At 40.6% G+C, this 26,095-nt stretch overlaps 1 protein-coding gene across 2 annotated transcripts in view; it reads left to right on the top strand.

Moving 5' to 3' along the window:
* SPSB4 (splA/ryanodine receptor domain and SOCS box containing 4) overlaps window positions 1-22,166 on the top strand; it is a 76,812-nt gene extending 54,646 nt beyond the window's left edge. For both annotated transcript variants that reach the window (XM_058844464.1, XM_058844465.1), the window contains exon 3: window positions 20,853-22,166. In XM_058844464.1, coding sequence (XP_058700447.1) covers window positions 20,853-20,980 — 128 coding nt within the window. In that variant the 3' untranslated portion in view covers window positions 20,981-22,166. The remainder of the gene's footprint in view (window positions 1-20,852) is intronic.
* The last annotated feature ends 3,929 nt before the right edge of the window (window positions 22,167-26,095 follow it).

The following is a 26,095-nucleotide window of genomic DNA, read 5'->3' as shown; positions in this document are numbered from 1 at the left end:
TGGACAAGGATGAGCCTGAGGCTGCACAGAAAAGGAGATTTAGACAGTGGAGGAGGGGCATGCATGGCCGAAGAAAATGGGGGAAGGAGGAAAGAATCAATAGTTCATTAGATTTATAGAGTAGAAGAAGGAGAAAAGGGATCAATAGTTCATCTGCTCTGGAGATTCTGTGAGATGTGGGTGGTTAAGGGACATTATGCAACAGCACATATCAGCATGAAGAATGCTGAAGTATGAATGAAGAAATAGAAATTAAGGGTAGCCAAATTGTAAAGCCTGGTTTAGGGGAGGGGACCCCCTTCAAAAGAGCTTGTTGACAAATATGAAATAATTCTTTGAGGTTCTAAAGCCTTCCTTCACCAACACTGTGTTATGAACATCATTGCTCAAAATTCTGCAGTTTTCAATTAGGATTTCAGTGAATGCGAGTTTTGTCTGCAGGATTTGGTGTTGTGGTTTTAATAGTTTACAGCCCAAGTGAAAAGTAAATACTGTATTGTAACAGATTTCAGACATGGGTGTGAAATTTTCTACAAAATTAGCTCACTTATTTAACACATATGGACTAGAAGTAATGCAGTCATGCAGTTTCCATGATTATACTGTAGAGAAATAATGGCTACTGTATTATGAGGGTGTATTTTTAGAAAGAAGGTTGCAAATATGCAATGTTAGTTTGGACTGGCACTTCATAGTGGATGTAAATAGTTTAAGTGTAGAAGGCTGCTTTTAGTACAAAGTAGCTATTTTCTGTGGGTTTATTAAGTTAAAGGATTGTGTATTGGGCAGCATTAAGTGCTAATGGTCTCATTAGGACCCACGAAAGCACCTGTATAATAGCCACATGCACTGTCATCTTCGAGTAACCCAAGACTTCTTTCTTGCCTTGAAGAATATCAGTTGGCTTAAATATTCCTTCATGTTTCCTTGTTGTGCCTGAGAGAGAACAGTCAAGTTCTCGTGTGAGCTCTGCAATAGAAGTTCCTGCTGTGCCTGTGAGAACCAGAAGCAATCCCTTTGCCTACATGTGGCTCTGCAGAAGGTGAAGCAGTTAACTATCTTTTGCTTTCAGATAAAATAATGCAGATTGCCTTTTTAATGGCTACAAATCATGGGAGCCTCAGAGTTCATGGTCCCTGTAGCCCTCTTAGCTGAGTGTAATCTTGTCCATGCATGAATAATGCAGGACCTCACTGGCTTTAGTAAGATACAGTTAATTCTCTTGGCCTTTAAGGTTTTTTCCTCCCCCTGTTATTACTTAGCTGCCATCCTGTTGGAAGGGAGTGAATTAACCTCGAGACTACAAATGCCGGAGAATGCAGGAAACAATAAAATGATATGGGTAAAGCAGCTCCAGAGTTCAAATTCTTCAGCAGAGATTTGTCTCACTAGACTTACTAAACATATCTCTTGTGCTGTGAACATAGTTGGTCTACCAATATTCAGATAGTTTTGTGTGTAAAGCTTTATTAGATGCAGTGAAAGCCCCTGGGCATTGCTGTGTGGGCGAGGTGGGCAGAGCAAGGAGCTGCACACATCAGGCAGGATCTGCAGCTGGCCCCACCTGTTCTCCTGGCCCTGCCAGTGAGCATGGCACTGAGGTGCTGGCAGGGTGCCCTTTGCAGTCCTTTTTTTTGTTTGATAGCATATCTGAAAGTCAGACAGCTGTTGGAGCACAGATGCACCCTTCATAGGATGGCTGGGGAAGAGAAACCTACCTTTCTGTATTTGTTTATCCAGATAGAATTCCTTTTGAAAGTCTTACAGCTTAAATCTTTTTCTCCTATTTACCCAGCACAGCTGTGGGGAGAATTTTGGCATGGTCTGTTCGTTTTAGTGACATGTTCTCTCCATATTGAGTAGGTAAGGCAAAACTCGAAAAGGCAGGGATTGACAAAGCACCTGCTAAAACAGACTGCTCTTTATAATCTGTAATTCAAATGTTTACTTTAAAAGGAAATACTTTGGTTGGCAGGGGGTAACAGGAGGTAGAACCAGGTTGTGACATGTTGTGCTTTTTCTCAAGACACAATTTTTCATCTGGTTAACTTGATGTGCTGACCCCTGTAAAGAATAACTGAACCCTAACAAAATTATTTTTGATTCATGGCAAGCTGTAGCTGGACTGGCAAATCAGAGACATTTAAAGTATTTTGTGGTATCTAGTGATATTCATATACATCCTAAATAGTTGACAATCGGTGAGATTTATTGGTGTAACATACTAACAGCTCAGTGCTGTGTCTTAGTTCTTATTCATTCTCAAATGAGAAAGGGAGGCCACTTACATAGTTTCACAGTACATGAGAAACATTTTAGGAAACAATAGGTGATGGTAAAAGTAACTTAGGCTGACAACACTGTGTTATTTTCTTTGCTTAAAGGAAATTTGCTTAGAAAAGTGGTATTGTAAGATAAGATGTTAAATCCACAGGTGCTGCAAGTTATATGCAGTATTTATCTGGTTTAAATTTTTGCAAGTTCTGACAATTGTTTAATTGGTGCATAAATTACTTACATGTCTTGTTCTCCCTGACAATGTTTCACTGAATTTTGTAAAGACTAATTACTGTCATCCCCAGTAGAGTTGTTCTTTTACATCAGCAATCATTCACAACTTACTAGGTGCCTGCAGCTACAAATCAGTCATTTAAGCAGCCCTGGGAAGTGTTTCACATTATCCAGCCCATCTGGTAATGGAAGAAGCTAATAGTTGTAACCATATTATCAACTTGAAATCCAGCCATTTCAGAAGCACTGTAATTAGCAGTTCCCCCAGCCAGTGACATGGCCCTGAGCGTGCCACTGTGTGCAGAGAGTACAGGAGCTTTTCCCTCTTTTTTGTCTGCCTAAAAGACTTCCAGGAGGACAGAAGGGGTAGTTTGAGCTCTGATGTGAAGATAGGTAGTGCATACAAAATGTAAACTAAAGGCCACAGCTTTGCTCAACCGACTAAGCAATTGCTGAGGAAAACCAGTTTATACCCTGAGACCCACCTTCCTTGAGCTGTCCCTCTGTCTGGAACAGGGCAGTACCAAGCTTTAATTTGGGAAGTACTTGCTCATCCATCAGCTTAAGAGTCAGTGGGGCTGACTTCCAGGAGCAGGAGTCAGATGTGGCCAGCAAGAAGGAGCCACCTGTCCTGTGAGCTCTGTGTCACCTGCCCAGCCCTGCCACAGTGCCAGTTCTCTGGTGCTCCAGCCAGAGTGTGCCTGGGAGCTGCCAACCAACACAAACACCACCTGGAGCCTGCTTGAAAGGCACATTTTGCATTGGTCTCTGGTAATAGTGGGTATGTTTTATAGCAGGAGTCAATTTTAAAAATAAAAAAAAAATAATTAAAAAGGTGTGTTTTATTGGATTCCTCAACCATCTATTCAAAACCAGTTTCTTTTAAATGGCCCTTGAATGGAAGGCAACTAGAAGTTTATTGCAAAAATGTGAAGTAACTTTCGTGTAGGTCCATGGAAACAATCTTTCTCTTCAGATTACAGCTGTATATTCGGTGTTTCATTTTCCAGTGCCTGTTGGAGGAATAAGAGGATAGAAAATAAAAATTTTTACTTATCCTTTTTCCAATTTACCCAGTCTATTTCTATACATAGGGACTGATCTTTTGCTACTCTAGTACTTGTTACAAGGCAAAGAAACTCAGCCTGCTCTAAGATGAAGCTCAATCAGTTAATGGAAGTGTATACTGCATTACTTACAGTAGCAACATAGTAAACTTAATGAGCCTTTCATTTTGTTTATTTCGAGGCTGTTGTTCATCTGCCTGAAGACTTTGTTTTTCTGGGCTGAACAGTTTTAGCATCTTTTCCCTCTCTACGCCTCCATTCCTATTCTACAAGTACCAAATGATAAAACTCCCATAGTCTGGGTCAGGAAGTTATTCCACAGCTCATTTCTGGCATTCATTTAGGACCACTTTTGTTTCCAAAGTTGTAGGATTTCCTGAGCAGTTTTTCTTCATGCTGAGAGCAGCCACATTTGATTTTTGTCTGTCCCATCATCTCCTCATTACTGCTTTCATTTTAACAAGTTCTGTGGTGTGCGTTCTTTTAATGTCCCCTCCTGAGCTAAATTTAGTCAGTCTTAGATGAGATTTAAATGTTGTATTATTGCATACAAAACCAAAACATGAGAGGGTGAGTGAATAGCTTTCATGGGTGCTTAGCATTTGGCCAGTGTCAAACCATGACAAGTAACTTCCCAGTGCTATTTCATTTTACATCTAAACCCCAGAATTATATATCTCAAAATTTGCTGATGTGCAATTAAAGTATCACTGGACCTAGTGAATGTGGCCCACTCTCTCCCATGCCTTTCATGTTGTTTTCCTGATTTCTGTCACTGCTTACAGGAAATAAAAATGTGCATTGCATGATTAAGTCATCCTTCAGTGTTAAAAGGAGCAGTCCATCAGTTGATGCCACTTGAAAGCATTTACCTTCAGTTTGTTGGAGTGTCTGCTGGTTTAAGAACTCTGCTCCCAGGATGATGTCTTGTCAAAATGCTCAGCTTCAACAAAAACGTCCATTAGTAATGCACAGTCTCGGTTGTACTTTAGTTATTCCTTCCTCTTCACAAGACATTTCTAGAAATACTTTGAAAGCATTTTAATGCCTTATTTTTAGCCTACAGTGACCTTGCTGGAATAAAAGATTTGATGAGGAGATTGGCCTGCGAGTGTACATCCCTTTATTAACGGAACTGGAGGGGGTGTGTGTAGAAGCTCTTGTAGGGAAAAAGGTACCTGCTGTAGTGTGCCAGAGCTGCAGCACTTTGGAAGGTGCTGCCTGTTGCCTGACCACAGGATGCTCAGGATGCTCTTACTCTAATTTAAAATATATTTTAAAAATATACTTTGCACTTATTTAACAAACTACTTTGGAGCTCATAAAAGTGAACTATTCTTTGCAAAGTGTTTTGGTGCCTTCCCCAAAGCTTTCTTGAACCATTGCAATATTTTTTCTGTTTCAGATGTCACAGGTTTCCATAATAAGGGCTAGTTTAACTTTCTCTCTCTATGGCTGTTAGTCAGTGCAAAATATCATTAATGTAGAAAAAGCAATATATAATTTGTTTATTCAGATGGACCACACTATTTTAAAGAGTCTAGTAAAACTTGATGGTTTACCACTTAGAAACATTCTTAAATCTTCAGAGTCCGTGGTATTTTCCCAGAGTGATTTATAATACAGTAAGAAATTGAAAGCTTAAGAAAAATGAGGAGGGTTTGGATGGGAACACTTAAAATTTCTCAGCAGATGTTTACTGCTAGGGAAGCTTAGGTTTCTTTTTTTTTCCTTTCCTTCCAGGAGTGAAGGATTTCAAGGAGGAAATGGTAGATCTGGGTTCCTGAGAATGTTTTCTGAAGGCAAGCTCAGGGAGCAGCCTCATTTACATTGCAGACCACATCCCTGGGAAAATGCAGCCTGGGCTCCTCACCTGGAGGCTGCCTGGGGCCTCTGGGAAGGAGCCCCAGCTGTCTGACCAGCTGTGTGACTGGCACTGCTGCCAGGCTGGGGCTCCCTGCACTGCCCACAGCTCATAGGGGAGCAGTAGGAAATAGCCTTTTTCTCTTTGGAGAAAACTGAGTCACAGAGGTGCAACTAGAAATTTAAATTACTGTTCCTGAAACCCAGGGGTAAAGACCTGCATAAGATGTAAACTGTTCTGGCATTGCATGAGCAGTGCTATTTTGCTCTTAACCCGATACACTTCAGGGTTGTGATGTTTGAAATTCTCACAAATGGTAGATGCAGAGGATCATATTGTTTATGACACTTGGGGGAACAATCATTGTTTAAATTTCAGATCACAGGTCTTACTTTTACATTCTTTTGAGCTTCCCAAAATCGTGGCTGACTGCTTCCAGTAGGCAGTTTTACTGAGGCTCTGCAGGGTTAAGACCACAGCCCATGTTAGATCTGCAGAGCATAGCTTGCACAGAGGAATCCTCAAAAGAGTTGGAGGCTCCAGAGAGCTACTGGTTTGCTTACTTTTTACATTCTTTGTCATTGTTTCAATTCCTCTGCTTTGTGGGCTCTAGATTAGTTTGTGTGTGTAAATATAATTAGTTTAAATATCAGTACTAAGGTTTTAGTAATGGGATGGAAATTCATTATGAACATGTTCCATCTGTATGGCAATGGGTCTAGCTGTGTATTAGCTGTGTGTTTGTTGTAATACTTGTATGTCTAGTGGGCCATGCTGCCCAGGAGGTGTGTTTTGGGGAAACAGGAAAGCCAAAGCATGGCAGGTGTCATCACGGCTACCTGGCAGCCAGAAATAATTTTGGCCTTGACCTGTTTATGTGGTGATGATGTTTGCCTTCATTTTCTCTGAACTGCAGCTTTGGCCTGGATAGGCAGTGGAAAAGAAGTGCCAAACCCCAGAACTGTGACTCTAAAATGGGTTTTCAGGAAGGAAACAGGCAGTATCTATTTAGAGCACTGGAATGCAATGTCTGTAGGGAGCCATCAGCACCTGAGGGGCCACCAGGCATTAGGGAAGACAGAAATTCATGTAGGCTTGCTCTGAAGTACTTTTTCTCTAAATATTTTTTTACTACTGATAAACCCCCTCCCATTCCTCTCCTTTCCCCCTCTGGTGCACTTGTCCTAGGAGGAACCACAAGTCCTGGGCATGGTTGGAATTCTGGTGGGGAGTGGCACAGTTTAACGCTGGTAGCTCAGGGAAGAGCTGCATCCCTGCTGCCAAGAGCATGGCAACAAGCTGAATCTTTCATCAAAACTGGGTAAAGCCCATAAGGAAAAATGTACATAAAATTAATTGAGTGTTGCATACTTGGGGAATAATTATTGGAAGCAAAGATTCAGTCCTGCTGTGACTACTGAGCAACGGAAGAGGAACAGACAGGTTTGGAAACAGCAAAATTTCGAGACCTTTCCTGTCAGTGGAAATTGCTAAATCCATATGGATCATCCTGGGCATGAATTTGATGAAATTCACAGGTATTACACACAACTGGCTTCTAAAATAATATGGGATGCTTCTAAGAGAGAAGTGGATGAGATGTTTTTTATTGGGAATCTGTTCACATGGTGCTGGAAGGTAACAAACACAATGTGCCCAGTCCTGGTCCACACTGGGAATCTGCTCAGAAGGGCTGTGTCTCCTCCTGCTGCAGGGTGAGTGTTGCTTTTCCATGAGACCCTCGAGCAGTGGTACAAGTTGCTCTCTATAAAGTTTCCTTGTGTCCAGGCATAGAAGTTCTTGTTCAAAGCTGAATGGGAGAGATGTCCAGGAGTTTTGAAAAATTGTCATTTGTCTTTGTTGTTTTGAAGTGAAGAATGTCTTGGAAAGTCTGTTTTAATTGCTGTTACCTACCAAGGAAGAAGCAGTGAGTAATAATATATAGTCCTGATTTTGTCTTTGGAAAATACATCAATAAAGGAAAAAAATTAAAATATTCCCCTTTTTACTAATCTGGAAAGTTACCTTAGAGACAGTGAAATTCATCTTTCAATTGCTACCAAGATCCCAAATATTGAAAGCCCAGAAATCTGGTTTGTTTCAGTAAATGAAGATTATGGTATATATGATAAAAACATTTCATTCAGAATATAAAATTCATTACATCAGCATTCAAATAGGTCATCACAGCAGAGATGACAAAAGCAATGCACTGAGCAGAAACACAGAGAAAGGAAAGCGTTCGTTTTCCCTTTGTTCACTGACATTTTAACACTGATCTTGGTGTGATCTTGGAGTGGCCTCATCACCTCTTGAGCTGGAAGGTGCTTGGAAGGATAAAGTCAGCCCAGTTCTCTTTGCTTTGGTGCCCCTTTGGTTTTTGCTCCTGTCTCCCAGCTCTGAAGGAAAGCGTCTTCCTTGATGCATTCATCCTTCTTATTGAAGATCTTTTTTTCTGATCTTTGAAAGGACAAGAAGATGCAAACCAAGTCTCAGCACTTTGGGAAGTGGGATACATCTTGTTTCTTCCCCTTACTGCTGGACTGCAGCCTGCTTTTTGGGGTTGTGGGTTTGATTCTCTGTATGGTTGAATAAGATGTAAAACAAGCACGAGGTCTTGATCTCTCCTCCTGGAGTAAAAGCATATCCAAAGTAAACAATGAACTAATGTCGTGGGTTTGGAGGATGGGTTTGGAATGCTCCCCAGGAATCTGCTCTGGTTGGCTGTTCCCACCCCTGAGAAGGATGGTTTTGGAAAGCTCTGTAGCTTTTTGCTCAGTCATTGTCTACACGATTAACTTAATTAGTTAAGAAATATCCAAGACAGCAGAATAGCCCGGGCATGTTCCTATGCCCGAGGAGCCAGTGTTTATCTCAAAAACTCTGAGTACTTGGGAAAAAAATCCGATTAATCTTACAGGCAGATTGACTTGGCAATCAGAAATTACTTGGCAACAGAGATAAAGTGAAATATATATGGATGGGGGACCCCATTTAGCAGTATTTACCCTGGCAAAAATCCCTTTGGCTTTGCTGACAGTGCTGGTGGAGTCAAGAAGGCTGAGTCACCTGGGAGCAAAAGGAATTCAGTGGGAAACCTTCTTTTGTGCTCTGTGTAATTCTGAATGTGCTTTTTTTATATATATATATTTGGGGGGATTGTACTTCAATTACCAAATTAAAGAATTTAGGTTTATAATGTAGCATTCCATCTGTTGCACCAATGTCACCTAGATTTTTATGCAAAACAAGTAAAATGCTCTGTGCCTGATGTTTCTAGACCCACAGATAGAAGAGGTTTTGCTTTTTATACCCCAGTTCACTGAGTGACACTGTTTGAGAGTAGAAGATTAGAAGATAGGGAAGGAGCCAGCTGATAAGATGGAAAATAAGACAAATGGTCTAATAGGTTAGAAGATTTGACTGAAAAGAGTCAGAATGGATATATGTATATAAACTATAAAAATTATATATGTTTGTATCTGCCACACAAGCTTAAAATGGGATTGATATATCTCTCACCTTTTTGATTTTGTAATCTCATTAATAAACCCCTAAAAATTCGTGTTCAAAATATGAGGCTGATAATTAAGGAGTCTGTCCAGAATCTATTTAAATATAGTGGAAATTTAGCATTGGATTGATACTCCAATACCTGAAAAAAAACAAAAAACCCTAAAGCAGAACTGCCCACTATTATTCTCATTGAATAACTCACTGTGTAAGTTCAAAATTGATGTTCCAAACTGTAAATAAAATGTCAAAACCCCCCAAAATTACCAAAAATGCCATTGCTGTTGTAGGGGCTGGAAATAGCCTCATTGTGTTCAGTAAGCTGTGCTGTCTGCTTGGCACTGTAATGAACCAAGTCATTTATTGTGGGACCTCAGTCTGGGCTTGCATAAACTCATTTATTGTAGAAAACTGTTACCTGCATATTTACCAATGCCCAGATCAGAAAACAGACCCTAATGGAGCTAAAACCATGTTGAAAACAGTTTATATTTCGTATTAAGAAATTATTGTACATCTGCTCAGGCTGTAGAATTCTAGAAATGGGGTTTTTCTCTATTATCTTAATCACACACATGTGTAATAGTGAGCTGAGTGCCTCAAGCTCCTGCTTGAATGTTTTCAGGAATCTGAAAACACAAACATGTAGAAACTGTGATAAGGTTTTTCATACATATTCAGTTTCTTTCATTTTAGGTTTTTTTTGCTATCAGCTGTATTAGTGGGTGGATGAGATTCCCTTTCCTAAAGAAATCACGTGTGCGCAAGCACATGAAAGAGGTGGGTGAATTGCTCAGCTTTGCTTTGTTGTTCCCAGATGCCTTTTTTTAATTGCCAGCCTCACAGATTGACTTTGGGACCTGAAATTCTAGATAAATCTTTGTTCATAATAGATTTCCTGAAGGCCAAATGATGCTTTCATTTACACCTGTGCAACTGCTGCCAGCTGGCAGCTGGGGCAGAGCGAGCTGGAGCAAGCTGTTTATGGACAGGGCGTGTTTGATAATGAATCAGCGAGAAGCAATAAACCCAGAGCACAGATACAAAACTCAGGGGTTCAGCTGTTCCTGGCTTTCTCCTCTTCTCCTCCTGGTCTTACACCATGGGGTCCTGTGCAGATGGTGGTCATAAAACCACAAGTGGGGACAGACAGACTAAGCGTGAAGCTGGGAGATAAGCGAGGAGAGGGCTGGGGTTAACATCATTGCTTGCTGCCCTCCCCTTTGTGCCTGAATTCACTGGAACAAGTGAGCACCCCCGGGGGAGAGTCATTGTGTGGAGTTTGAGAGGTCCAAAGGAAATGTGTTGGCTGGATGGATCTGGTAGGCTGCAGAGGAGAGGAAGAAGTCATGATTGGTATTATCCCAGGCCTAGTTCTCAAAATATGTTAAGCAGTGTTGTCAGGAGTAGGCTGATGGATGGTTGGGGAATGGCAGCAGGTCCATCCCAGCTGCCACCCCCCCTTTCAGCTGTTCTTGCCAGGGAAGACAGCTCAGAGGGGGCTCTGGCTGTCCATGTATTCAGAAGGACCAAGTACAGGAAAGTTTTGCTTGGTGATGCTGCCCTAGAGGTGAAGAAATTCAGTGAGTGCAACTTGAGATAGCTATCAGATTCTAGGAATCCTGTGTGAAATTCCAGGGGGTGTTTTTGTGACACCCCCATCTTAATGTTGTATCCCCCTACCCCACATACCTAGAACAAGAAAAGTCACTTCAGTTGGCAAACCGCTCTCTAGGCCACCTAAACCACCCTGCAGCCCACCTAAAGTACTCTATAGCCAACCTAAAGCACTCTGTATCCCACCTAAACCACCCTGTAGCCCACCTAAAGCACTCTGTAGCCCACCTACCCTCTCACCTCTCCAATCCCATCGCTGGGTTTGTGCTGGTGCTTCAGAGGCTTGGGGGGTGATAACACGTCTCTTACAGTGGCTGTAGAATGCATAATATGGAAATCCTCTTTCCACACTCATATTTCTCAGAAATGGGGTTTGTAAGATGACATGTCAGGAGTGCTGATTGTAGGCAGGGCAAAGGGGCGTGACATTTCAGACAGAGCTCTGCCAGCGTTGAAAGATGGTAACAAGAGTTTGTGATTGAGAAGAGCTGCACAATGGTGAGTGGAGGCAGCCCTGTGTGCTCTATCTGTGCTATGAGAGTGCATTTGTGTTCAAACTGAATGCTTTAGAAATGTGTTCAGAGAGCATCAGCTGTGTTTGCATGCCAGGAACAATGACGAATCCTAAATTCAGTATGAAAATAATTCAGATCATCTCCAGTACCCATTTTCTGCTGGTGAAGATTATGGTACTTAAGAAAAAAAAAACACTTTCAACAAGTCCAAAATAAAAATGGTACTAAACTAATGGGATCAAATTCATTATATTTAGCTTAATTGCAACTTCATGGGTCCAGATTTATTCCAGTGTAATTCTGTTAATACCAAAACTAGAATAATAAAGTGAGTCAGGTCTATTGTTTGTAAATCTCCACTAGAGATCATTAGCTTGTATACAACTGCATTAAAATTTAAATGACATGCTGCTGTAATTTTTTCGCTTGGTTTGAGAAAATCTGCATATGTTGGAGCCTCTGGGTAATTTAAACTGAAGTAGTTGAGAAAATGTCGTGTAACAATGATATGAGGAATATAGTCAAATATTGTCTTAAACAGCTCAGCACAATTTGTAGTAATATAAGTAGGTGAGTCATCAGTTCTGTTACCCATCAATACGGTGAAACTTTAAAGAAAGATGTAGTGTGGTGCAAAAGATGCTTTGAATCAATTTAATTGCTAACTAGGGTAAACAATTTTGGTGTAATATTAAACAGGCACACAGAAAACTATTGTGAGAGGTTCCAGCTGAGAACGGGAGTTGCGAGCAGTGGAAATGTTGAATGAGGGTGTGTTATTTCAGTGTGGTAGTGTGGAGGAACTGTGGTGAGGCTCCAGCATGCTGGGCACAGTGCAAGGAAAGATGACAGGGATTACTTCATTGTCCCACAATCAATAGATATGTCACACAAAATGCAACAGGTAAAAAAGAGGCCAATGGGAGAAGGGCAGAGGGGGCAGTCAGGCAACCAGGGACCCACTGGGTTCAGCACATAGTGCCAACATTTTGGTTCTTTGTATGCTTCTCATTCATTCTCTTCCCTTTCCCTCTCCCCCTCTCATCCTTGATTAGCTAACCCAAAATAAAAAATGTTTAAGAACAGCTGTGAAATCGTACAAGTTTGAATTTTAGGATATTTTAATCAGTATGATTAGATTTCCAACCAAGAAATCTCCTCATCTGATGTCATGCTATTAAGGCAGAAATGTGTAAATTAATTAAAGGAATTGGAAGAGGGTCACCAAAAATATCTTTGGCTTCCTGCCCCCCTTTCCTGAGCAATAAGAACTTGTTCACAGCCATAAAGGTGCTTATAGGTGTGTACCTATGCGTGCTATTTCATGTGCCCATTTATGAAGCACATCTCATGAAGAGGTAAAATGCAAGGAATGTTTCAGTGTATTTCAGTCAGGATGTTGCTCACAGTGTGCAGGTGCCTGTTGCAATAGTTGTCTGCAGTGGTTCATCCTTGAATCCTGAACTTTCCTTCAACTTTCTCTGTTATTACTTTGTCTATAAATCTGTCCAATAACCCCTGAACAACATTGGCTTTGAACTCCAGTGTATCTACTCAGTGAAATTCTCATCCAAGCTTTAATCTTCTCTCACCTTGATATATTTTAACTTCCCTCTTTATGGGCTGGCACACAAGCTGAATTTAATGGTGATAAATGTGTTTCTGATATTAAAAGCTATAAAATATACATTAGAGATTAACCTGAGCCAAATTTTCATTCCCTGTGTGGTAAATTTGGGGAAGTTTGATCAGGGAAGAGCCAAGGAGCCTGTGGTGGTAGCTAAGGCTCACCTGTGATGTCAGGCACATGGTTTTGTGTGTTGGTTTTAAAGAGTGTCTATTAATTTTTGTGTCTTTGCTACTACAAAACATTTAAATCATCACTGAACCAACTGTCCCAATTTACCTTTGCAATGTGTTCAAGAGCAAAGCTTGAGGCGTGGAAATATCTGAAGGAGGGAGAAGAGCAAACAAATCAAGGCTAGAAAGGAAATCCTTCCAGCCCATCCTCTTATTTGCATTTCCTGATGCATATAGGGAATGAATTCATGTGTCCTTTCTCTTTCAGAAGGGAAGTGGCCACTGTTTTTGCTTATGCTCTTTGTGACCATGCAAATTTACCAAGATGTGGCACGGCTTTGCTGCATTTTTTAAAAAGCCACTTGCTTGCTGTTAGAATTCCTTGTTATCTGTTTGCAGTCTCTGAATCAGATTGAGCAGTACACTGTATTAATCTAAACTGTAGAAATAGTGTGGTAAAATGTTTTAAAATGTGTCATACCTTTGGTTGTGGTGGTGGAAACTGGATTATAATGATGCATATATACATTTAAATTAGCATCTGTAATTCAGAAAAAGATTTTCAGGTGAGTTTCCACAGTAAGGTGTGCCTGTAGATTTTGCCTGGGCCAGACTTTGTACTGTGCCTGTTCTTCATATGAAATGTGGTGGATCAGGGCCCTTTTTTGGATGGGTCTTAACCCTGCCTAGAGGGTAAGAACTATTAGAGGCCACGAGGAGCTTATCAGAGGGGTTGCTGCAGATACAGATTTGTATGACTGTAAATACAGCTTTCCTACAAATGTACACAGACAAATCACTTTTCTAAGAACACTCCTATAACCAGTATGATCAAAAAAATGTTTAGGCCTATGCTTAAACCTACTAAATTGGAATCTTCAGGAGTGAATTTTAAGCCTGTGTTGAATTATTTGAATCTAGCTCTGGTGTTCATGAGTCAGGATCTGTTGTCTGAGTCTGGTGTGCCTACCTCCCAGGAGATTACAAACTCCAAAGTGCAAAAAAAGACATTGCATGGAGCTGTGCATTTGTGCTTAAAGGACAGATTCTTTATCCAACCCATAACAAGAGGCCACTGGCTTTGGGGCTTGGTTTTGGTTTGTTTTCATTCTGTTCTGCTTTTCAACCATTTTCCTCTCAAGAAAGCACAGCTGGAAAGCATTAACTGAAAACAAATGATGTTGCAGAATATCTGCTTGTTCACTGCTGCTTTTTCAGCTTAATTCTGCTAAATGCTGCTTGATTGAAGTTTTGAACTGCCTGTAACTGCAGTTAACACTTAAAAGACAAACCTGTAAACCAATTCTCCCTTCCCAACCCAGGCATGTAGAGGAGGATGGGGGGAGGGTTACCTTTGAGTCCTTCCCTCCGTTCAAGCTTTCTTGCCTTCCTTTCTCCCTTTAACATATTAAATTTCACGTGCGGAATTTTTGTGGGATGCGGGTGAGCTCAAATGCAGGGCGGTGTTTGTGTTGTTTTTGTATTTCACCTTCCCCACCGTGCCTGCTAAAAGCAAGGGGCGGGTGTGGACAGCACAAAGCTTTATTTGTGCTGGCAGACAACTGCTGGAGACAGTGCCTCCTTATCAGCCGTGCCTGATAACACAAAATCTCCCCATCTGCCACCCTGAGCTTTGCAAGAGGCGGGTGCTAAAGCTCCAGTGCCTGGGAAGGGGCTGCTGCTGGGAGGTGGGAGAGATGGATAAACCTGTGACTTAGGGAAAATGACAGCGCTCTCCTGAAAATCACAATGTGCCCATTGGAATTGCAGATTTCTTCAGAGAGGTGATCGTTCTGGAACGCCTGCACCGCGATTTAAATGTGGTTTCTAAGGTGCTTCACTGGTTTAGGCTGCAGAGCTTAAAGACATCTGTGGGGAAAATAGATAAGTGTTATCCTTTGTCCAAGTTTGCATTGCTGTTAGGTGATTTATTAGCATTTTTTATGGCTGGTCATAGCCTGTGTTCTTTAATATATTATTTGCAATTTCCTTTCTCTAGATTGTGCCATTTGAGGAACACAGCTCAAATTTTCCATCAGTTGCATCAGGGAAGCCATAAATATGTCACAAGGGGTGTATTTATGTACCCTATTATGCATTGGAAAGAATTTGGCCTGTACTGAGTAAAATTAAAACAATAATTAGGCTTTGACACAAAGGTTGGAAGGAAAACTCCTGGCTTAGACATATTTGTGTGCTTATTGTGTGTGATAATTAAATGGTATTTAAAATTTTCTGCATACTCTAAATCACCCTAATGGAAACACTTAGGCCACGTTACCTCCTAGCAGGTGTCCTAATAGCTGGAGGAGGGATAAAAATTGAGGAAAAAGGATTTAACAAAAGTGTGCTGCAGCCTGTAGTAGAGTGGGCACTCAGGTGCCCTGCTGGGGGACAGAGGATTGTCCCTCAGAGCAGGGAGACATCAGCTGAGTGCTGACAAGCCACGGAGAAGCTTTCCCTTGCCACTTTCTGGATGTGGAAGTCCCACCAGGCCCAGTGTAAGACTGATGCCTCGTGTCCATACTGGAGCACATTCCAAGGCTTTTCATCCCTCGGAAGATCATGATGTTCACTGATTTTGGCGAAGTATGAGGTGAAAATGGAGCAGTGAAAGGCAGTGCTGGGCAGAACCAGAGTGCTGCTGACTTAGGTAAAGACTAGGGGGGACAGGAAGGAGAATGGGGCAATAGCCAGAAAGTACAGAAAATACAGAAAACCTTGTGCCCAGATGTGTTGATTTGGCACAGCCTGGGATTTGGTAGTTGGAGAGGGCCACAGAAGTGGCTTCTGTGAGAAGCTGCTAGAAGCTTCCACCATGTCTGACAGAGCCAATTTCTGATGGCTCTGAATATGGACATGCTGCTGGCCCAATTAGAGAGGTTGCTAACACTTCTGTAATGACAGATTTAAGAAGAAAATCAAAGCAGAGCAAGCGCAGTTTTTTCCAGGGGTCACGAGGCACCGCCACCGGGGCCATCCCAGCGCAGCCCACGGTAATTTGCTGCCACGGCCACCTCCATTCCAGCGCAGCCTGCAGTGAGCCTCGCCTGCCTGGCCACCCCTGGCCAGCCGTGCCCTGGGCAGAGGGACAGGGGTGGCAGTGGCTTCTCCTTCCTGGTGCCCCACATGAAGAGAGGAGTTAAACAGCGCCAGGTGCCCGGGCATGGCAGTGCCCGTGACACCAGGTAGGACACAAAGAGTGGCATCAGGATATGAGCAGTGGCATCCTGCTTTTTCCTCCCTTTCCAGACTCCTCTCTGTGCACCAGGTATGCAGCACTTCTGCAAGACTTTACATTTCCTTTTCTTGAGGCATTGTGGCTTCAGCTCCTTAATGCTGGCTCATCCGTTGTGAGAAAAGCAAAGCTAGGACTGGAGAGATGTCCTTCACTTATTTAATGGTGTGCAGTCACATCTCTGTCTCCTAATGCTGTTTTGTTTTGAATCTGACTTCAAATCTGCCTTTCAGCGGTTTGAAACATTAACACGGATTGCTGAATATAAATGCTCTTTAGTAAGTTTAAGGCCAAAACTATCAAAACATAACAACGCTCACAGTCTTAGGTATGCATATAAAATAACTAAAAAAAAAATTTCTTAAGTTTTGATGACATCAGTTCTTATGACAACTTCCTTTTTCCTTCACCCAGCTTTAATTTTGCTGATTGTGGTTCCCCCTCCCAGTCGTCTCTGCTTTTGTAAGATGAAATAAAAATACATTCTTCATAGATTAACAAAAGCCATGAACACAGCGTGCTGTTAGAGCTTTACAAATTTATTTTAAAAAATAGTATTGTCATTTGGCAAATAAGTGTTGTCTGCTAAGAGCTGCTCTTTTGTGTGAGCCATATGTAACATTGCAGTTAATAACATTTAGTGTTATCAGCTGCTAGATGACTTTATCTCAACTACAAAAGCCTGTTTGCAGAGAGGAGGCAGCCTTGCTGGAGCGCCAGATTGTTAAATAACTACAGGTTGCCAAAACTAAATGAACTTTTCAGCTGGTAATGATGTGCAAATTGCTCTCAAAAATGTGCACTGGAGGAATGCTCAGGAGCACAGGGTTGTGTCTGGTTACAAAAGTTTCTTTGCCTTTGTCTTTAACCCAGCAGTGACACCATTAAAATGAATATATCTGTATGTATAATAACACAGTTATTTTGTGTTATTAATAGCTGAATAGTTACTCAATAGCTATTTTAATTAATGTAATTAACCAGATATATATTTAAGCGATTTTTAAGTCATTAGCTACTATGTTAAATAGGCACTTAAGCTATATTGTGGAGTGGCCCTATTGGTGAAATGCAGTTCTGGGTAAGAAGGGCTGTGGTTGTTCTGCCAGTGTCCCCCTGGGTATGACTGTAATGTATGGAAAGGAAGGTTTGCAAATGGGCCTTTTTTTAAACTACTGGTACCCAATGGGGAGACACAGGAATTAAACTCTGATGTGTCAATTAAGCAATATTTTTTTAATTCATTTTTTTTCTTTTCTTGAAAAATAATTTTCTGTAATGTGGCAGGTATGAGGAGCTACCTTTGGGTGAAGAGGTCTCAGAGTAAATTTCATATGAGAAGGTGATTAGTTAAAGTGTGTTCAGGAAGGTGGTGTGGAGCTGTGATACCCAAAAGCTGCAGTTTCTCTCTGGGTGCTGCTGCAGCCCAGAGGAAGCACTGGGTTTCCTGTGCAAAGCTTGCTCCCTTGCCCTGGAGTGTCTCACCTTGGATTTCTTAGCCTGGTTAGGAATTTAGTACAAAGAGCCATTCTTGTGAATTATGTTTTCTTTGCAGTTTTACATTCCAGCTCAACAATCCATTCCTCCTTTTTTCTAATGGCGAGGACTTAACTGGAGTTCACATAACTTTGGAAAAATAGTTCACGTTCTTCTGGGGGCCTTGAATGTTGCAGCTCCTATCCATTGGAATTGTTTTAAAAATACAACTCTTGGTATACCTAATGTACATTAAAATTAGTGGGATGTTCTGACAAACAGTTAATATCCCTGAATTTGAAAGTTTTTCAAAGGTAAATATTTAAAGGTGTGAAAGAAAGGCTCTTTCTGTAGCCAATTTAAAGCTAATGATGTGTCTTCAGAGTATTCATCTTCCCATCTCTTGCATTATCAGAGTCTTCTCAGCAGTATTTGTATGATCTCAAATGAAAACAGCATTTTGGAAATACGGTTTGAACGTTTGAACGTTCTGTGGAGTGTTTTGGATGCATCAAGTCTGTGTGTGTGTTTCAGGTGGCAAGGCAACATCCTCAGGTTGAACCTGTCCTTTCCCCTCTGGAAGGACTGAGTTACTCATGGTCTTTTTACTCCTTCTTTGTAAAATACATAGTAAAAAAGTGAGATGTGGTGAAAGGGGAGTGCCAGTATTCAGGTGCACACCAAGTGGTTAATAATGGTTCTGTCAAGTTAGGCTGCCTGAAAATTGTCAGTCTTTAATTTTACAGCTCTACCTTTGTCCCATAAACTATTTTTTATTAAACTTTTTTTTTTTTTTAATTCTTTTTCTGAATTCTATTTTTATTCATTTAGGACTCTGCACATACACTTTTAACTTAAAATGCTATTATTGCAATTTTTTCTCAAGTTCTTACAAGCAGCACCCCACAAAACATAATTTTTTATTTAGTATTGTAGGACTAACCTGTTCTGAATTTGTTGTAGGTTTGAACTGCTGTCAGGTAGAATAAAAGGAATATAGTTCAATTTTCAAGTTGCAAAAACACATTTAGTATGTGCAATTTAGCAGCTGTTGAAAACACTTGAGGGCATTTTCTTCAGCATTTGAAAATTCCCTGTAGAAGTGAGGCAGGAGACATTAATTTAGCATTTCAAGCTTGAAAAATAATTTAACCTTTCCTTAAATTGTGTTTTGAAGTTTGGGGTTAACACTGTGCCTGGCTGCACAGATGCTTACATTTTACATATTCCTTTGTCTAGGGAAAAAAAAAAGACCACATGGTAAGTTAATGGCTTTAAGCACTCATAGTCCTCATTTTAGATCTTCCTAATGGGACCTCAGAGATTGTAGGAAGATACTCAGAAAATTGTTGTTTATGGTGTAAGATGTGTTGTATTGTGTCCCAGGACTCATGAGCTATTTTTGCTCCTGCTTATTAATCCTGGTTAATGAATTTTACAGCTTCATCCCTTAAGATTTAGCATCCATAATTCTGCTGTGGAAAAAAATGAAAACTAAGATCAGTGATGTAGAGAAAATGTTGCTTTATTAATGGAATGTGAGGGCTCTTACACTGTAATTTTTAATAGGTAAAATTATCAATGAGGTGTATTGTAAAGAGTAGACTCAATATCAAGTCACTGAAGTGATTATAAGCTAAAAAAGCTTTTCAGTCTTTCAGAATGCTTTCTAAGCTTTTTTGCAGCCACTTTGGGGAAATATAGGGAACTGTGGACGACACAAATCAAATGTGATGCTGGGATAAATGATGGAAAATCCATTAAGTCAGTGGTGTGTCACCAGAGCAGACAATTCCAGCATATAAAACCAGTCCTTTACTGGGTATTTTGTGCTTTGTAATGATTTTTTTTCTCTTTTTTTTTTTTTCCAAGTAGTTCTAAAAGTATCAGCTAACAGATTGATAGATTAACACAGAATTATGGAATAAAGCCATGGAATGGTCTGGGTTAAAAGGGACCTTCGAGGTCATCTGGTTCCACCCCCCTGCCATGAGGGAACACCTTACACTAGGCAGTGTGTGTAAATCTGTGTGTGACACATAAAACAGATCTTGATAAAACCAGAGTGCTGTACAATGTTGAGCACTTGTAAGAAATCTGTCAAGTTTATGAAATGTTGTCACTACAATATAGGCACAGTACTTTTTTCCCCCTCCATTTGAACATGCTAATAAGGTTTTTAAGGCTGCAATTCTTTTATCATGTAAAGAAGAAAAGTTTCCTCTAATCTTTTAAGTTCTTACCCTTTTAAGCCAGCATGTGGAACAAAATCCATCTGGTTGGAATTCTTGAAGATAGTGGCAACTGGTACAAGACTTCACAGCTTTATTCCAGCTCCTGTGGCAAAAGGATTTCCACTGCCAACACTGCAGTCACAGAGATGATTCTTGCTCTACTATTAGGTGGAAATCTTACGATGTTCCTGCAATTCTGTGCGAGCTTTGTGGGCCAGGATGGGATACAGAGCGAGATGGTTTGAGATGCTGGGGATCAGTGTTTGGGTCTCCAGTCTAAAGTGCTATCAGCGAGGCATTTCTGGCAGATACTTAATTCGCTTTGATTAAATTAAACTTAAGACATCTGAAGATGTTGTTTATATATTTTGGGGGTGTTTGTGTGCATACATATGGGAACACACACTCTGCCTTCCAGTCAGCCAAATCCTCCTCCACTAATTTATTCACAGAGGAAAAGGTTATGTTTCCTCTAGATTTTCAAGGGTGTTTTGTTTAGTTTTTTCTTCCAAGGGACTTCCTAGAAAGAAAGGCTAAGAGAGTGTTGCAGGAAAAGCACTGTTGGCTGAGAAGTTTGGTTACCCCTAAGTGCCATTTCCAGTTCCTAAGATGCAGAAGGAACTGGGATCTAAAGGTCAGAAGTTGCCAGTGTAGTTCATGTTAACACAACATGATGAATGTTGTGTTATAAACACAGTAGAAGTGTTATAAACACAGTAGAAACTCCCTGTCTTGTTTGAGATCTGGAAATGCAGTAACTTCTCATGCTTGATAGAGTGGTTTGGCATTATTGTTTTAAACCTTGCAGATAAAGAAGCTCAGTGTGAGACTTTGCAGCCCCTTACTATGGGTGAAATGTGGAAAATTCTGCCTCAAGATACAAACGTTCTTCCAGTACCATTGCTATCTTCATGACTGATCGATAGAATGCAGAATCTCTGTTAATAAAAAAAACATTGTCTGTAAATAGAGATGCTGAAAAATTAACTCTTTCTTTTCTTTCTCCTGTTTTTCCAGCGGAACCCCTGCCTTTAATGGACTTGTGCCGAAGATCGATTCGTTTTGCTCTTGGCAGAGACCGCCTGCATGACATAGAAATTCTACCTTTGCCTCTGTCTCTGAAAAATTATTTACAGTACCAATAAGACATCTAGAACCCTCTGGCCTCACATTGGACTTCATCAATGCAAATGGCAGAAAATTGTTTACAGCAAAATATAAATCTTTGTGATGGACACTTAAGTGTTATTTAATTTTTAATGTATATTTTTTTTCTGAACCGGTGAAAGCAAATTACTGTGGGGGAGCTACTAAAGAATGTGAAGACATTGATTTGATTGAGGTTCATGTGTTACCTGTTTCCTGTTGTGTTTACAGTCCTGAAGGCTATAATTCTCATCTCTTATACATTGATTTGTTTATCTTTGTTGCCTCTGGTAAATGCCAATAGAAAATCTTGCCTGCAAGATTCACTGTCATGCAGGCAGAGCATTTTTGAATATTATGATTTTCATTTTTCTTTCTCTCTCCTATACTTTACTCCAATAAATAAAAATAAATTATCAAAGGAAAAGTCTTGACAGTAACTTTGGAAAAATATTTAAACCTTGGTATGCAGAGTTGTTGAGAGTTCTGCATGTTCAGTGCTCAACATAATTAGGCCTACAATACCTAAAAGCTCTAATGTTTAAAAAAAGCAGATTGTTGTCTAGAAGAAGAGAATGTGGTTTCAAAACATGAGAGGAAACAAACAATTTGTGTGTCAGATCAGTTTCTGGACTTGGTAACAGTAAGTTGCAGTTTGTTGTTTTCAAAGACCAAATCTAGTCCCTCCAAAGTTCTGCAGTTTATAACAAAGTGTTCATTTTCCCAAGAATTTAGTATATGCATATTTTAGGAAGCTTGTCACTTCCCTTTTTTTTTTTTTTTTTTAAAACAAATTTATAATTTTTACGTGGTATGAACTCTAAGTACTTTGTTTTCTTTTTAATGTACGTGTGATTATAATGTTTATTTATCTGTTTAGTGTCTGGAGTTCTCATTTAACTGTTTCCCATCTTGGGGTGACTGATTCTTTTTTCTTCCCCCACTCCATCTGAAATGTGTCAATGTTTCAGGCTCATCCCTTTTTTTAAAGATGCTGCTTTCTGTTTGCGTTTCTTACGTGTTTCAAGTTATCTGCCTGAATCAGTTATCTAGTTTTTAAACTGGAAGTTGTTGTTACAGCAGAATGTCAAATGTTTAGACTGAGCTGCCTTCAGCATATTTTAATGTGAATTTACTGATGAATGAGGAGAAAATTTCTAATAAAGTCTACTGTCCAAAGTAAAACTCCCATCTCCTTTGATGAAGTGTTAAAACTGCTCGTTGCACAGAGCTGAAGTTCAGTTCCTTGTGCAGCTTTGAAAATGTTTCTGTTTGGTTCTTCTGTGGGATTGCTGCTCTGGGTTCCTGTGTGAGAGACATGGTAGGCCGTGGCCTGTCCTATTCTTGATTTATCCCATTCACCCTGAGTATGGCCATGCTCTTGTTTTCAACACCATTCTGGTCAGATTCCTCTGAACAAAACCTCACTTCTGTGCCAAGCTGTGCTTTGGGACTTGGTGCTTTTGAGGCAGGTTGGAGATTGACTGCTGTGCACTGATGATCCAGGCAAAGGCAGTGACCCACAGATGGCTGCCCTGCTCTCACTCACCCCTGGGAACACAATTACAGTTCCAGCTGGAAAAGAGAAATGTGAGATACAGCAACACAAGCAAGAGTGGAAGCAACAAGGGCAAGGTAATACAGGGATGTCAAAAGTTAAATAACTATTATTTGATTGTCTGGGCTTAACTGTAAGCTTCAGCATGGAATTATTTTGGACTTGCTTTTACTTAAGGTGAGAGGTACATACTGCATTCCTTCCCTTAATCTTACAAAGGGGAAGAAGCTGCAGCAGTGATCCACATTCCTTACTTTTCCTGCTTGCTTTATTTTATGTAAATCTTTTGTCTCAGTAGGTACATTGGAAGTTTTATTTTAGTCTATACATGTAGTTTTTCTGTTGTTCATGTTTTTATATCAACAGAAAACCTCTTGCTGTTGAGGCAGGACCTAACTTTGGAGCAGTTTCTCAGTGTTCACTTGAAGCTGGGAAAAGCTGTTACAGAGCAGACGTGTACAAATCATTAAAGTGTTTTTGATAGTTCTAGAAGAGCAGCAAGGCAGAAGTGCTATAAAATGTCCTTCTCATCTCCATTACAGTTTGTATGGTTAAACTATAACCACATGTTCTCCTGTCAGTGGCAGGCGCTGCACAGCGAGCTCTGCACCAGCTCCAGCAGAGCTCATTCAGGTACAATTCCCACTGACATCAGCGGGAGATCTGCCTGAGTCAGCACTGCTGCTTTCGGTTCCCATGTAAAGATCCCCAAACATTTCCAATACATTGTATTGAGCCATACTTTATTATATGTAAGCAATGTCAAGCAGATGGTTTCTGCAGCAGTTTCTCTAATTTGGCAAAATGTTCTGGCAAGTGTAGTTAGGTGAACATTGTGAGAAAGTTGAACGAAAAAATGTGTCTTGTTGAGGCTGAGAGCAGTGTTCAAAGGGGAAGCCAGACTTCTTGGTTCCTTGCTGATGGTTTTCCATTTTTAAACCTTTAGAATCTTTGTGGTTTTTATTCTGTATGCTTAAAGGAATGTAGGGTCTTTATCCATCCCTATTTATCTCAGAAGAATGTCTGGTGATGATGAAGTGGAAATGCCTTTATTTGCTTGTTTCAAAAAGACACCAAAAGACCTCCTTCCTCCCTGGGAAATGTTCTCTGTAGGCATAGAGCCATGGAAAATATACAACACACACCAGCCTGGATGCCCCACCATGTCCTGGTTTTTTTCTTTTTCTACACGAAGCAACTGTTGCTTCAGAGAAGACCTGAGTGTATTCTGCAAGCATTGTCTAAAATAGAAACATTTTGAAACATCTGCAGCAAAGCTGAATCCTGCTGAAGGTACGTTAAAGCAAATTTGGGTGTACTGTGTGGCAGAGAACAAAGGATCAGAGCTCAGGAGAATAATGCTTGCCTTGTTTTCTTTTTCTAGCCCCACTATAGAGGACAAGTAAATTCAGAGGGGAAAGGAATAAAGAAAAGTTATGTTTCCATCACCATCAGGTGTTTAGTGTTGCTGTTTAAAGCTTAAGCATCTTCCCCACTAAACCTTTGTTGCACTGCCTTAACATCCCAAGGCTCTACCTCTGACTGTTTCAGAAGCCTCTGAATGTCTCTGGGCTCTGCAGTTTTGTGTAATAGCACCCGGTTCCACATCCTGTCCTGTCAGACCTTAATTCATCAACTTCTGGGCAAAAACCACAGCTGCTCTGTCACCACTGGCACTGCTGCAGGAACATGTGGGGGTACCCAACCCAGCCCCCATCCTTGGCAGAGCAGAGCTCAGTGTGGGGCAGTTCCAGCAGCAGGAACACATCTGCAGCCAGGGATGGATGGCTGAGCTCACGTGGCTCTGCATTTCAATTGGGAGGCAGCTTTGCAAATCCTGTTTAAAACAGGTGTCAGGATCAGGTACTCACACTTTCATTTGTGTAGCTGTGAGAATTTGTCAGGTACATACAGGCTCTGATCTCTGCAGGTGACAGTAGATGTAAAAGCAGAGCTCATGTTTTTAATAACTGTAACATACTTGGGGTGCTTACAGTGGAGACAGGTACGCTGGATTTTCGTGTACTGTTTCTCTGCCTTTTGAAAGCTACACCACAAAAGGCAGATGTCTTCAGAATTCTAAGGAAAAGCAAACAAAGCACATAAATGAGCTGATATTTTATTTCTGACAGTCCTCATGTATGACAAATGCTGCTGCCAGTTTCGAATACCAGTCACAAGTCAGCATCACAGAGGCACTTGGATCAGAATCTTCTCACTGGTGCCTGCATCGGTTTCCTCCATATTTACCTGTTTTTTTAAGAAGAAAAACGGATTTTACAAAGTTATTCAAATTGCAAGCTTGACTTGAAAATGCACTATTCTAATGAATAAAATGCTTATAGCACACTTAAGGCTTGATTAGCAGAGGCACAAGAAACTGCTGCACACAAACCTGGCAAGCTAATGAATGTTTTTAATGGGAAAATGGTTTCTCATTTTACTGAGAAAATCAGGCAAGTGCACTGCTTCTTATGTAACAAAATGTGAACAGCTGTAAGGCATGGGGCCAGAATTTCAGTATCTGCATTTGGAAGTGACTTCTCAAGCACAGTAAAGGTACCTGTGACATTATTTTGGGGACTGAAGTTTTACTTTATTTGGAGATAACTTTTAACTTTCGGGAATGAATAAGATTTGGATCCTTCTAAGCTATTCTATCAGGGCTTGTGTAGAGATGAACCAAACCAAAACCAAAGTGTAGCTACCTGGGTAAACTTGGCCTGGCATCAAGTGCTGCTGGTATTAAAATGTTTCCCAAGGTCTACTATCTAATTGCATAAATAAACCCCCATTGGAAAAAGCCATGTAGAAAAGGAAAGGATGTTTTGAGTATTAAATTTGCCTCCAGAAGTTCTGAGATTAATTCCAAGTTGTGCCAGAAAATTTTATGTTCTTGATTATTTGCTGATTCTCCCTCCATCCCTGCTTCTACCATTTCCTGTGTACATCAAAGACAGCAGTCTGGTTTTTTCATTTTTTTCATGGACCCTAAGTTTTCATGGCACAAGTAAAACCACCCAGTTCACTTATTCATCATTTCTAATCTTGCTGCATCTTTTACCTCACTGATATTTGAGACTCAGGCTGTGTTTCCCAAGCTGGGCTTCATGACAATACATAATTTCATTCTTCTTCTCTCCATCCACTTTGGGGAATGTATCTTTACTATTCATAAAGTGAAGCATCTTCACTCTTTGTGACTCCAAGAGCCCTCTCAGAGGATGTTGGGACATGTCACATTGGTGGCTTGCTGTTGAACTGACCTAATTAAGTTTTTAATTTAATTTAATAGCTGTCCAGTTGTTAAGGTCAGTTCCACCAAATGGCCTCATTCTGCACATACACACAAAGACACAAGTGACCATTCCTAATTTGTAGCTTATGCACCTTTTGTCTTGTGTGTTTGCCTTTTATATGCAATTTCCTTTGACTCTTCTACTGGGGCCTCACTCTGGGAAATGGTGGGTGTTTCAACATTCTGTGAGCCCAGTTTAATTTGCCTTTTCAGAAAGATCAGCAGTATTTAAAGTAAGAATTTGTTTTAGATCAAAGT

This window comes from Poecile atricapillus, chromosome 8, assembly GCF_030490865.1.
Source record: "Poecile atricapillus isolate bPoeAtr1 chromosome 8, bPoeAtr1.hap1, whole genome shotgun sequence".
Lineage (NCBI taxonomy): Eukaryota > Metazoa > Chordata > Aves > Passeriformes > Paridae > Poecile > Poecile atricapillus.
The sequence above is the reverse complement of the archived record's forward strand: the minus strand, read 5'-3'. Positions and strand labels throughout refer to the sequence as shown.